The sequence below is a fragment of the Melospiza melodia genome, chromosome Z (assembly GCF_035770615.1).
Source record: "Melospiza melodia melodia isolate bMelMel2 chromosome Z, bMelMel2.pri, whole genome shotgun sequence".
In the NCBI taxonomy this organism is placed as follows: Eukaryota; Metazoa; Chordata; class Aves; order Passeriformes; family Passerellidae; genus Melospiza; species Melospiza melodia.
The window spans coordinates 1,274,004-1,286,816 of NC_086226.1; the positions used below are offsets into that span (position 1 = coordinate 1,274,004).

The window sequence follows — 12,813 nt, forward strand, 5'->3', positions numbered from 1 at the left end:
CCACGTTAAAAGATACAATTTTCTTTTCCAAAGAGCACCACCCTCCCCGCTCATCCGACTGCAGCCGGGAAGGTTTTCCTTTTTCTTCCTCTGAAGGAGACAGTGAAAAGGCAGTGCCCTCTTGAAGTTCAGACGTTAATTACTGTGTTAGAATATTTTGCTAAATTACGCAGCATGGCCCCAGGAGATAACAGGCACTGAGAGAAGGGAGGGGAGTGGATACCCGTCTACACGCTGCACCGCAGACTCAGACGAAGGGGGAAGGCAATTAGACAGGGAGTATTTATCCTCCCTGCACCACCACCCCGAGGCTTTCAGTCAGCAGCCTGTACCAAGGCAGGGAAGCGATGGGAGCGTGCCAAGATTTTAAACGATGCTGAAATGGGACTGTCTCTGCCAACCAGACTGGAGGTAGGAGACAACTCCTGCAGAGAAGCAACTGTCCTGCCTGCTGCCAGCCTGCTGGGTCTGATCCCTGCTGATTCACAGCGCCTGGGAGCTGCCCTGGCTCCCCAGGGCTGCTATTGAGACCCCAAAATCATCTGTCTTGGGTCAGGCCAGTGACTGCATCCCTCTGAAGGGGATACCCCTGGGGCACACAGCCTCAGAAGCAACAACCCTCTCAAGCTGGAGGGATCTCTATGAATTGGTCCTGCAGCCTCCTGCACAAAGTTTTGCAGTTTAATTAGCCTTTCTGTGATGAGCTGCTTCCTGGGGTTTGCTCTGAGCCTGCCCCAGCCAAGGCTCAGAGTGGGATGGTGCCAAGGCAGCTCCCTGTCACCCCTGATATCCAGTCCCTTTGTCTCCAAGCCAGGACAACCAGATGGGTAAAAAATGGGTTGGGTGGTTGGGCTCAGAGGGTTGTAGCCATTGGGTTCCAACCCAGCTCTGCCTGAAGGCCAGGAATGATAACAAATACCAAGTTGTTATCCCAGGACCTGCCCTATTTAGCGTCCTTATCTGTGACTTGGAGGAGATAAGGAGTGCAATCTTATGAAGTTTGAAAGTGACAGCAAGTCTGGGATGTACTGAAATGTATTCAAAGGGCTGCCAATGAGAGGGACCTCAGTGGGGTGAAGCAAAATGTCAAGAAGAAACTTAGAACTTGCAACAAAAGATCAGCCCTGTGCAGGGGAAGAGCACAGTGACATGGGTGATGGGTGGCATGGGGTTATTATGGGGAGTGAGAGGGGGAGAGCCCTCCCTGTGGGGGACACCAGCTGCTGAGGTGCCTCAAGAGACCACAGTGGCATTACTGCCACATGGCATCACCTTGAGCCTGAGTCCCTCGAGCCAGTTTTTCCACCTCCCTGCTCTGCTGCCATAGGCAACTGCTCAGGTTACCTGGCTGCTAAATGGCATTGTAAGAACAAACAAATGCATCCAAAGCAGCACTTGGCACCAACCACCGGGGCTGGAAGTGGCTGCTCCTGGCAGGGGCTGGCAGAGAGGTGGCAGCTCCCAGCCCCAGGGGCACCTCCTGGGTTGGTGTCCCAACAACCTCCACTGAGGATGAGACAGACAGCAGGGGAGGCAAACCTCCCAAGAACACCCATCAACAGCCACACTGGGTGTGATCCCTCCTTCCCTGCAGGCCTCAGACGTCACCTAAAACTGGGCTGGGCCCCTCAGGATCCAGTGCTAATGTTCCCCCTCCCCAGCAGCACCAGGGGATGAAACTGGGAGGGCGCCGAGCTGGGGCGGCCCACGGCCACCCTGCTGACTCACACATGGGAGCACAGAGCTGGATGAGGGACAGACAGCTCCAACTGGGCTTGGGGAAGGCAAAAGTGGTGACAATCAGTGAACAATAGATGGCAAATAATATTATTTATTATGTCCACATCTTCAGTAGCCACGGGGCACTTCTTGCACTGCGCACAGGGCTCTGATGGTTCAGCTGACATTTGCTGCTTCCTTGCCTTAACCACCCATTTTCTCCATTCTGCTGACTCTGCCAAAGGCCACAGAAAAGAAGAAATATGGCCAGGCTGCAAGAACCAAAGCACCTTGGCTCTTCTCTTGGTTTTAGTTGGTTTTGGGAGACATGCAACATGAAGCATTGCTGGAGCATGGCTCAGCATGGTCCTTGGTGCTTGGACAAGGGGCAGAGGCTTTGGAGCAGGAAAGATGTCAGCATGTTCACTTCTCACCATCCTGGAAGGAGATGTTCACGGACAAATTTAGAGTGCTTTTGTGAAATAAACTGAGGCCATAGTCAAGAGGGCTTGTAGGGCTGAAAGGAGAGACTGGGACATCACTCTTGCTTAAGACCATCATGCACCGGAGACAGAACAACTTCCTAATAATGCTAAAAGTGCTTTCACCAAATAAAAGGCTCATGGAAGAATGTTGGTCCTGCAAGATGCCACCACTGTTCCCAAGTGAGAGCAGCCAGGTCTGGAAGCAGGCAAGGGTCAAACCCACAGTGCCCTGGCTGCAGCATAACCATCCCTGGGGAAAGCCTTTATCCCAGGAACAATGCCCTCTTCCAGCTCGCCCTCGATTCCCCGAAGCTCTGAGGGAAGAATAGGAGGAAAGCGCTTTTATTTCTATTTAACATCTCTGCTTTGTTATTCTTTTCCCAGGCTTTCCAGATCTGAGAGCTGCAATAGTCCTCTCATTCTCATCTGCAAAGGGCTCTCCCTCCTTTTCCCAGTTGTCTCCAGGACTGATCTTTGGGCCAACCTTGGGCATCCATTGCCCTTCTCCAACCTAAAATACGCACTCACCCACTGCAAGTATTTTAGTCCAAACTACCATCCAAACACAGTGTGCTCCATTAAACCATTTTAATGAGAGCTGGATTCACCTTTTGCTTCCCTTGGCAAACCCTCTCTTTGCCTAAAATCCCAACACTGACCTTGCCAGACCTCGCTGTGAGGACACACTCTCAGCCTGCACAAACCTCACCCCAAACCCCTCAAAACCGTTATGGAAATTAAACTTTTTCATTTGGTAGGGATTCTGCTCCTGGGAGATGCCATTACAGTGTTGGATGTATTGGCAGTCCCTTCCTTCTCCCTCATTTCAGGCTCAAGTGATGGAGGAGGATGCAGCAGAGCCCCCTGGGAGGGGAATTTGGCTGGACTGTGCTTGAGCCAAGGCGCACAGCTATTCCAAAAGGCTGCCTGGGTGAGGTGGCAGCTCTGACCCACATTTCCTCTGCCACGGTTAAACACCCACTGCCTTGCCTGCACAGGGCCTGCCTGCTTCCCAAAGGACAGCGATGGGCCCTGGGTCAATCAGCCAGCAAACCCCAGCACTTATCACTCCAGCCTCACCTGAAATGAACTTCTCTTTTATTTTTTTTTTTTTTTTTTTCTTTCCCAGCCCACAAAACCAACCCATCCACAGCGATCGATAAATAGCGCTGGCATTGTCACTCTGTGCCCCAGCCGTGTCCCCAGCTCCTCCCCACCCAGCACTGATGCCCTCGTGGCCACCCTCACCCCTCCCAGACAGCTAATGATGGTGTGAATAAGCTTTTATTTGGGGGGAAAGGAGCTGGAGAGAGGAAGCTTTGCAGGGGGAAGGGAACAGACATTCCTGCCTCAGTCATCAGGCAATTTTCCCCTTCCTCTTGCTCACTGCCTCGCTGACCTTTGGCTGAGTCTGCCACAGCTATAAAGGAAAAGGGAAAAAGGAGAAAAAAAAGAGAGAAACTAAAAAGCAAGCGACCTGAAAGGACAGGCAGAGGGAGAGATGTTATCTTGCCTCTGCTAATGATTTATGGTTTAAGGATGGGTGGATGGAGGCAGAAGTGGCTGTGCAGGACTGTGGGCAGCACAGAGGGAGCTTGCTGGGGAATAATCAATATGAAAGAAATTAGGGATGAAGGGCTGAGACTCCTCTTGAGGATGTATGTTCTGATCAGCAGAAGGGGAAAAAACCCATGTTGAGTGCTACTACACCTTGGGAACCTCTCCTGAGGCATGTGGGAGTACCAAACTTTAAAGGCCATGGTGACACCCCCTCCTCTGCTGGGAAACCAGCCCATGTGGCTCATGGGGAACACCAAGGGATGAACAGTTTGCACAGTTAGGGGCTTTCCACACTCTCACAGAGCACCCAGCTGGCCCAGCCTGTGCAGATGTCCCTGTCCTCTCTGGGGTGCAGCTGGAAAAGCACACCTCCACCTCCTTGACTGTGTCTGAGCCCACCTTTGGCCCTGGCAACCGTCTGCCAACCAGAGCCTGGCACTGCTGATAAATCGGTGACCCTTTCCCCTGGGCTGGCCCTGTGCAGCAGGATTAGCTGGCAATGACAAAAAAAAGGCAGCAGAATGAAAACCCATTCCAGAGCCATGGAAGAGGGGTGAATCAAGGTCAAAGCACTGCAGAGAGAGCAGTCACAGAGCAAGCATTTTGGGGCAGGGGAGCCAGAGGAGTCAGGCTCACCCATGTCAGCTAAGCTAAGAGACCTCTTAGAAATCACAGAGTAGCTTGGGTTGGAAGGGACCTAAAGATCATCTCGCTATTAAAGATCATCTAGTAAAGTCATCTGTGACAAACAACACCACAGGGACAGACCTGTCCTGCTAAGGAACAGAGATGTATTTTTAAGAGCAAATTTACGCATGACATCTTGATATAATTAGTGAATCTTTTTATGGAGCTGCCCTGTAGCAAAAAATATCCTTGATATATGAAATTCATGTCCTTCCGCACACCTCTAGCTCACCACCACGTCCCCACAGAGCAGAGGGGTGACAGGAGGGACAGTGACAGCACGGCGAGGGCAGACAGGAGTGGGCAGGGAAAAGCTCTGGAGGAATCAGGGCTGTGCTGTGTCACGATTGCGAGGGGAAGCGGATGGGCACGGGGGCTCTGCCAGACGTCAGATCTTCCCCAGAAGGTGACACATACCTCCGTGGGCAGGGATTTTGGGGAAGTTCGGCTATTCTTAGCGTCCCTCTCCCATCTCCTCCTCTGGATATGTCTGCCTTATCATGAGGCCCGCGCTCCTCTCTGCTCCAGTCACCATCTGTGAGCTCTGCCCACAGTACTACCACCCAGACAAAATGTTTATGGCGCGTTTGCATTCAGAGGAAAACTTCCCATGCATGTAAAAAAAGTCATCACCAGCACTTTCTTTATCCTTTCCTTGCCTGAGGTCTAGCAGAGAACTTATTTTACAGTGAGTTATTTATGGCCTGACAGAAGCACCACTGACAATTTGAGATTCACAGCTCCAACCCTGGGCAACAAGGCGGGTTTTTCTGAGAAAATCTTCTACAGGCAGCAGCAGGAGACAAAGCTATCCTTAAAACAGGATGGAGGGAAGCCCTTTCCTTCTCTAAAGAACATTTAACACTTGAGTTGTCTTTTCTGTATGTACTCACTTAGGTTTCTGCCACCACTCTGACCCATGAGGAGCTTGACAATGAGGTCACCAGGAAATCAGGTTCTGAAAAATCCCCCACCCTGGTGACAGGGCTGGGTTTCTGCTGCACTGGGTTGGGTCTAAGGACATTAGGGACTTCCTTTGTCTCCCTCCTTCCTCCCCTTGGTCTGTCTCATCTATTTGGGTGGCTTCACCTGCTTTATGAAGCTGCTTAAGCTGCTTAGGTGGGGATTTCCACAACACTGGGATTAACAAACTACAGTGCCTGGTTTGCCATTCCAACTTTGGTCCTTCCTAGCCACTGGACAAAGGAAGTGTGTGCTTTAATTATTGTGCTTTAATGAGCAGAAAGACAATATGCAGGAACAGCCAAGAGTGCCTGCAGATGTAAGTACTTTTGAAGTGTGAAGCGTCGGCAGAGCAAATGTCTAGGAATTATAAAGCAAAGATGGAATCCCAGAATGGTTTGGGCTGGAAGGGCCTTAGAGAACCTCTGTCTAGTTCTGACACTCTGCCATGGGCAGGGACACCTTCCACTATCCCAGCTTGGTCCAAACCCTGTCCAGTCCGGCCATGGGCATTTCCAGGGATGGAGCATCCACAGCCTTTCCATGGACCATGGGCATCCCTGCACAGCTTGTTCCCCTGGTGGGGAAGGACAAGTGGGAAGGCATTTACCTCCCTGAGGCAGGTGTAGATGGGGCAGACGAGGACTCGGAAGGGCTCCCCGGTGCTGCTCCTCATGGTGCCGAAGACCTCGCAGAGGAAGGTGATGAACCCCAGCCAGCGCTCCACGTCTCGCTGCTGCAGCTCCTCCCGCATGGAGAAATCCTTCTGCAAGAGGCACAGAGACAAGAGGCTGCATCAGCAACACCACGGCAGAGACAATGGCTGTCTAGAGAGGGAATTAGGAGGAAATTGAAACTCGGGGTGGGGGGAGGACAGACAGACTGACTGACTCTTTAGTAACAGTGGGGAGATTACTCAACGCGCGTGGAGCGGCTGCAATTTCGACAGAGCAAAGCCACCAGAAAGCAGGTACTGCAGAAATATCACCAACTCCTGCAATAACTGCCACAGCTTGCACCAGAGATAGTGTCTGCCCTCTGCATCCTTCTGTGCCCCCAACAGACACAGGGTCGCTTTTCCAGGTGTGTTGGGTTTGGATGGCTTGATTTTTTGGTGAGGAGGGAAGAAGCCAGCACCACCAGGACTGAAAAAAAGCAGCAACAGACAGGTTAAACAAAATGTAGGGGAAATGATGGTGGCCATCCTGGGCTTGGTGGTCCAGGTTGACCTGCCCAGCCCATTCATTCCAGTATCTTCAGCAGACCCAGTGTCTGGCCAGGAGCATCCTAATGGTCTGGCTGCTCTCTGGCATCTCACAAAATAATGGCAGAGACTGGCTCCCTGCCCGACCATAAGATCAGGGCAGCCTGGGCTTGGCATTAAAAGGTCACCCTGCGCCTGAGCTGATGGTTGCTATGACTAAGGATTATCCCAGTGACGTGATTTATGGGTCAGCATCATCAGGAGGAAGCACACAGGGAGATAGCTGCCTCCCCATCAGACCTCCAGGTGGGAGAAAGAAGGGGTTTGTCCAAAGGCGGGGTACGAAAAGGGATGTGTGTGATGGAAACACATGGCAAAGAGCACAAGCCAACACAGAAAACCTTACAAAAACCCTTCCAGAGGATGGCACAAAGGAGTGCATCATGCTCAGAGTCAAAAAGGTTTCCTTGGGCTCTAAGAGATGCTGCAGAGGTTCTTGCATGACATCCCACGCAACTTTTCTTACCTGTCTCCACAGTGACCTTTCCTTGACACTAAAATTTAGGTGACACTAAGCAGGGGAATACTGAAGAAGAGGACAAGTTCCTTCTCCATACTGTGTGTTTCCAGTGCAGGTTGCACAACCTTTGAAATCCAGCAACTAAATAAATTACCTTCTATCTTTCTCATCTCAGTTTATTCCTAGTGCCTGAGACAAAGGGCTTTGCTGCTGCAAATACTCTGACCTGCAGCTGCTCTCTGCAAAGCTGGGGAGATATAAAAGCCACCACACCAAAGTTTGCTCTCTTGCCCTGGACAACACACAGGAGATCTTCCTTTTAGAACAAAGCTAAGTGAAGCAGCTGCTAAAGAAAGCCAAGCAAAAGCATGATGATCATTTTCATGACACAACTGTATGCACAGAAGATCCAAGGCAGGAGCTATTTATATGTTTCATTACAAAAGGAAAAATAAAATATGTATTTGCATATGCAGGAAAAAAGACTTGTAAAATAGCTGAGGCACTTATTAACCAAGCAGTGATGACTAATTCCTCTCTACACCCATTTCCATAAGTCAGTTGCCCAACTGTGTCTGCGACTTCGGAGTCAACCTGCAGCCAAATCCTGTTGGGTCTCCCCAGACTCTCCGAGGGAGTTTGCAGAGTTCATCCTTTCATTAACCAGCCCGTCCCTGGGCAGTGACAGAGGAGTTATTTGCCAGCTCTGGTTATCACCCCAAGGTTACCCAATTACTTGTTCTGGACTTTTAAATTGAAATTTATTGCAAAAAAAAAAAAAAAAAAAGTCAGAGACATGATATCCTGATTAATGATAAATTAAAAACCCAGGCAAGAGTATCCCGTGCCCCTCATCTGCCCCATCCACCCATACAGAGCACAGAAGGTTTCCTTTGAACCCTGGAGCTTTTCCTGGATTCCTCTCCCTCTCCTGGCACTGTCTCCAGCATCTCATGCAGCATCCCCGCCAGCTCCAGCCCCCAACCCATCCTCCCTCTCCCAGCCTGGATGCCCTCCAGCACCTCCTGTGCTGCCTGGGCCTGGAAGCTCCACACTCGTGTACCTGGGGAGCTGTGCTGTATTTTGGGATCCCTGGGGCATGCTGTGAAATTCCTAGCAGCTTGGGATAACTGCACGGGCTCTGCAGTCCCAGATTACTGGGAAAGAACAAAAAACACTGCAGGAAACCCTGCTCCTTCCCTCTCCTGCTTCAAACATGCCCTGTGCCTGTGCAAGAAACAAAAATAACTCTTCAACATTGTCTTTTAAAAAAAGGTATTTTCTGTAAACAATTTTCTGTACAAAACTCCAAACCATCAAACCCACCAACTGCCTGGAAATTCCATAAACCAACCAGCAAACCAAACCAAACTCATCCCAAGGCCTGGGATGGGAGCCGGGCAGGAAAGGATTCCACCACACATCACCCTCCTTTTTTCATCCTGTGGCACCCAGTGGTTGATGCAGAGACATCAATGAACACTTCCCCACCTTTGTAGATGAACAGATCCCTGTAAAAGAAAGGTGTCTGTAGCCCCCCACCACCCCCAGTCACAGAAAAGCTTGTGCAGACTTTGAGGGACCCCTATGAAGGATGGGAGAGGGGGATGGAATGTGGGATGGATGCAGAAGGCACTGCAGACATTTCCACACAGAATGTGATGCTGCAGTGGGAATAATTTTGCTCCATTTTTGGACTCAGGATGGGTCAAACTTTGCAAAAGGAGGTGATCTGCACATACTCTTCAAAAGGAAGGCAGTGACACTGATTCCTCTGACAAAGCAGGGAGAACATCTTGCCAGTGGGAGGAATTTTTCTGGACCACACTTGCCTCCAGGCCAGAGTAGGGCTTGGCAGGAGCCTCCACAGCAGATGGACTTGCAGTGCCAGGGCTGTCCTGAAGCATCCTGAGAAATTCACATGCCTCAGGGTGGTGCTACTCCAGCGTCCCAGCAGAAGGGTGGTCCAGGAAGCTCTGTCCTTAAATTTGTCCTTCAGACTGCAGATGTGACCTGTACCATGGCGTGCACTGAGTGCAGAGAGGCCCCATCTGCACTGGGGAGTCTGAGGAGACCACTGCTGCCACCAAGGCTCATCTGGGCTGTTCAATTAATGGAGTTACACGTGTGACTCACCAGCCGTGGGTCAGCCATGCCCACAGCAGGCCCAGTCACCCTCTGAGAACACTGAGGGCAGCTCCAAAGGCTGTGCAACCCCAACGGATGAGCCAGAGCCAGCGCGTGGGAGAGGTGAGGAACCCCGCGTCCTGTGTGCCTGGGGCACATCCTATGGCGCTGTCCCCTGACCCACAGACCTCCACACACTGGTGACGAGCCTTGAGGGGGCTGAAAAGCTCTGGAACCAGACAGCCGGGTCACTGCCCTGCCCACTGAACTTTATTTGCTCTGGAAATGCTTCACGGAGTTATATAAAAATAACCTGTGGATTGGCTTGCCCCATGCTTAGGTGGTGATGTCAGGGCAGTAAGCAAATTATCTTTCATCAGTTTAGCTGTATTTTTAAACATGAATTGTATTACTAATTTGGGGGTGCTCTGGCCTGTAGATAATCTGGGTGTGTCTCCTGGATGACCTTCCTTCAGTGCCTATAGTTTAAAATAAAATGTATTTATACCAGGTGGGGTTGGCCTTTCTTCTCTGACTGGTTTGGGAGAAGAATTCATTGGGAAACCATGTGGGAAGTGGGGTGATGCCAAGAGGACCTCTAAAGAGCTCTCATACAGGACAGGGTTGGGGCATAAATCTGAAGGCTGAGCACGTTCATCATGGCCTGTGCTCACACACATCACAGAGATGGCCCAGGGCTCAGCAAAACCTCTGACATCCCCTGCTGGATCCTCTGTAAGCCTGGCTGAGGCTCCTGCCAGCAGTGGACACTCAAAATGCCTTTTTCCTGGGGGTGTTCACACTTGCAGCCAAGTGAAAGCCCACTCCTCATCCCAGTGTAGACACAGTTCAACACTGGGCTATGGCAGTGGACAGGAGACCTTCCCAAGACTAGGACCAAGCCAAGAGGAATGGCCACGCTATGGGAGAGGAGGCAAATCCCTCCTCTAACATTTTTGGTGGGCAGCAGAGTCAGGTGGGATGAGAAGCAGCATTTTGCCATCGGATCTAAGCCCTCAGTCCAGCTCAGACAGCTGCAGCTGAAAATTCTTCCCTTGGGAGTTCGCCGCACTTTTTTTAAGACACGTTCCAAATAACTTCTCCCCAGATCTGGGCCCACCAACCCATGGCTGATTCTGGTAGCAGCAAGTTTGAGGGCAAAAGTTTAGTGAGGGATAAAAATGAGGGCTAATTTAAGCATCGCCACCTTCTGATGGGCTAAAAAATAAAGGCACATTTGGGCTTGTTGCTCTGTAAACACAGGGCTCTTCCTCTGGCAGCTCTGCTGTTTACTCAGTCATTGTCAAGGAGGCAGGAAATACTGAGTCAGAAATACTGCACAAAAAGAAATATATGATGCTTAGATATCCGTGCTAAGAGCTATATAAAAAGCTGAGATAGGCTGTGCTAAATAGTTGATCTTACTGGCAATGTGAAATGCTGGAGCCCTAAATGGCTCTTTGGAAAAGGCTAAGACAAATCCAATAGGTAGGAGGAGGGAATTGGTGGACAGAGGTTGGACAGCCTCTGTCCCTTATTGCTGTCCTGGAGAAGCACAGCCTCTGCCTGCTCCCTTCCCAGACCTTCCTAGAAAGGGCTCCATAAATCACATTTTGCACAATTAACCTCATCTGCATTATTCACTGCTTAGAATTTAAATACTACATGAATTTAGGTCCTGGTTTGGAGGAGGTTCTGGTGTGCAGCTTTGTTTCCTGAGGAGTATAAACCAGTGAGATGAGTGGTTTGGAGCACTGGTATTTGGAAGGAGCTCATGAGGTGCTGGAGAACCCTGTGACAGCACCAGGGAATGATTAAACATCTCTGCCTGTGGATTTGTGGGGTCTCACTGAGCTCCTCTGTACCACCACAGCTTCATTGGGGAAGTCTCACTTCCTGGACACCACTACAAAAACTCCTCTGCTGGAGGTGGTGGGACACGAAATGAGACCATCAGCTCTTCCATGGGCTCTGCTCTTCCTCCAGCCACCCACTCCTGGCCTCTCTGCCTGCAGCCAAGGACAGAGCCTCACTGAGATCCCCTCACACCATCCCTGCCCACGCTGCTGCCAGCGTGGAGACAAGACAGAGCAGAGCAGGGTGATGACAGACAACCTGCTCTGAGCCTACAGCTTCCATGCAGAACCTGGAGAACAGCAGCACAGGAGGCTGAGGTTTATTTCCAGCCCTGTGTGGGCTCCAGTCACCTCTGTACCCTGATTTCCCATCGGGCAACAAACGGGAAGGATTTGCTCATCTTCCTCTGAGAAGTGCTCTGGGGTGTGTGACTGAGACATGCAGATCATGGCAATTATTATGACTCCAACAAAGGAGCTATTGACATTTAAAGCAGATAAAGCCTTTAAATTACAGATGACACCTTGTGCCCAGCCTTGCAGAGGTCCTGGCTTCACCCAGCCGTGAGGCATTTCACTCCCACAGGCTTTCATCACGTCGCTTCCTCCAGGCTGGATCTGCACCATTTGAACATGCAGATATCTGAGAATATCTTCTCAGGATGTTTTGGCCATTTTGGGAAAAGCAGGAAATCCTACCAGTGACCTTCAGCGTGGACCTGGCTCCATGATGGCCACAGCTCTGTGAATGGATCCCTTTTAATCACAGAGGGCCCTGAAATGCAGCTCATGGTGAAGGTCCAGGCCACTAGGACAGTGACCACCACCCCACAGACACCCACCCCACATCTTCTGACCACTGGGTGATTGTAGCTTGCACAGATGTCACTGCACAATTCATAGAATCACAGGATGTCTGGGTTGGAAGGGGCCCTAAAACTCATCTCTTTACAACCCCTTGTCATAGACAGGGACACCTTCCACCAGACCAGCTTGGTCCAAGCCCCGTCCAATCTGCCTTGAACAATTCCAGGGATATGGAATTATTCCAGTTTGGCAAGAACAATTCAACAAAGATTCTGCAGCCACCAGGCAGACACACAGTGCTTATTCCTCTCAGAAGGATTTGGGCATGAAGGGGAAAATAAGGTCAGAAAACTGGTTTTTCTGAAGCAGGGACTAGGCAAACTCCCAGGACAAGAAACATAATTTTGCATTCCCCAGTGTGGGTAACTGAGGCAGCTGATGACCAGAGCCAAGAGTAGCCGTGGATACTTCTCATGCCTACAAACACCTGGAGGTGACCAGAGGAGTGGTCACTTGAACCTCCTGCCCCCTGGTCTCACCCTGACCTCTCCATTTGGCTCCCATTCTGGGACCAGCAGCAATTACCCACCCAACGTGGGTGTCTCATGGCTTCAGCCAGTGATGTCTCTGAGGTCCTTGAGGGGCTGCAGGGGTACAAGCAGTTAATTATTGATTTAGCTGAGGCTGAAATCACCCTGGTGGGAGCATGATGCTGGATGTGCAAACAGAAGTTTTGCTGTAAACCTCGCAGTTGCTAGAGATCTCAGAGCAATGTCTGGGTGGAAGCTCTGAGGGGACCAGGAGGGTGAATTCAGCAGCCGGGTCAGCACACAACCAACCACAATCACCATTTTGTCCTGGATGTTGGCCAGCACCTCCTCCAGC

At 50.8% G+C, this 12,813-nt stretch overlaps 1 protein-coding gene across 3 annotated transcripts in view; it reads right to left on the bottom strand.

Annotated features, from left to right (window-relative positions):
- CTIF (cap binding complex dependent translation initiation factor) overlaps positions 1–12,813 on the bottom strand; it is a 147,439-nt gene that overhangs the window by 16,027 nt on the left and 118,599 nt on the right. For all 3 annotated transcript variants that reach the window (XM_063179582.1, XM_063179581.1, XM_063179580.1), the window contains one exon: positions 6,025–6,180. In XM_063179582.1, the coding sequence (XP_063035652.1) occupies positions 6,025–6,180 (156 nt within the window). The remainder of the gene's footprint in view (positions 1–6,024; positions 6,181–12,813) is intronic.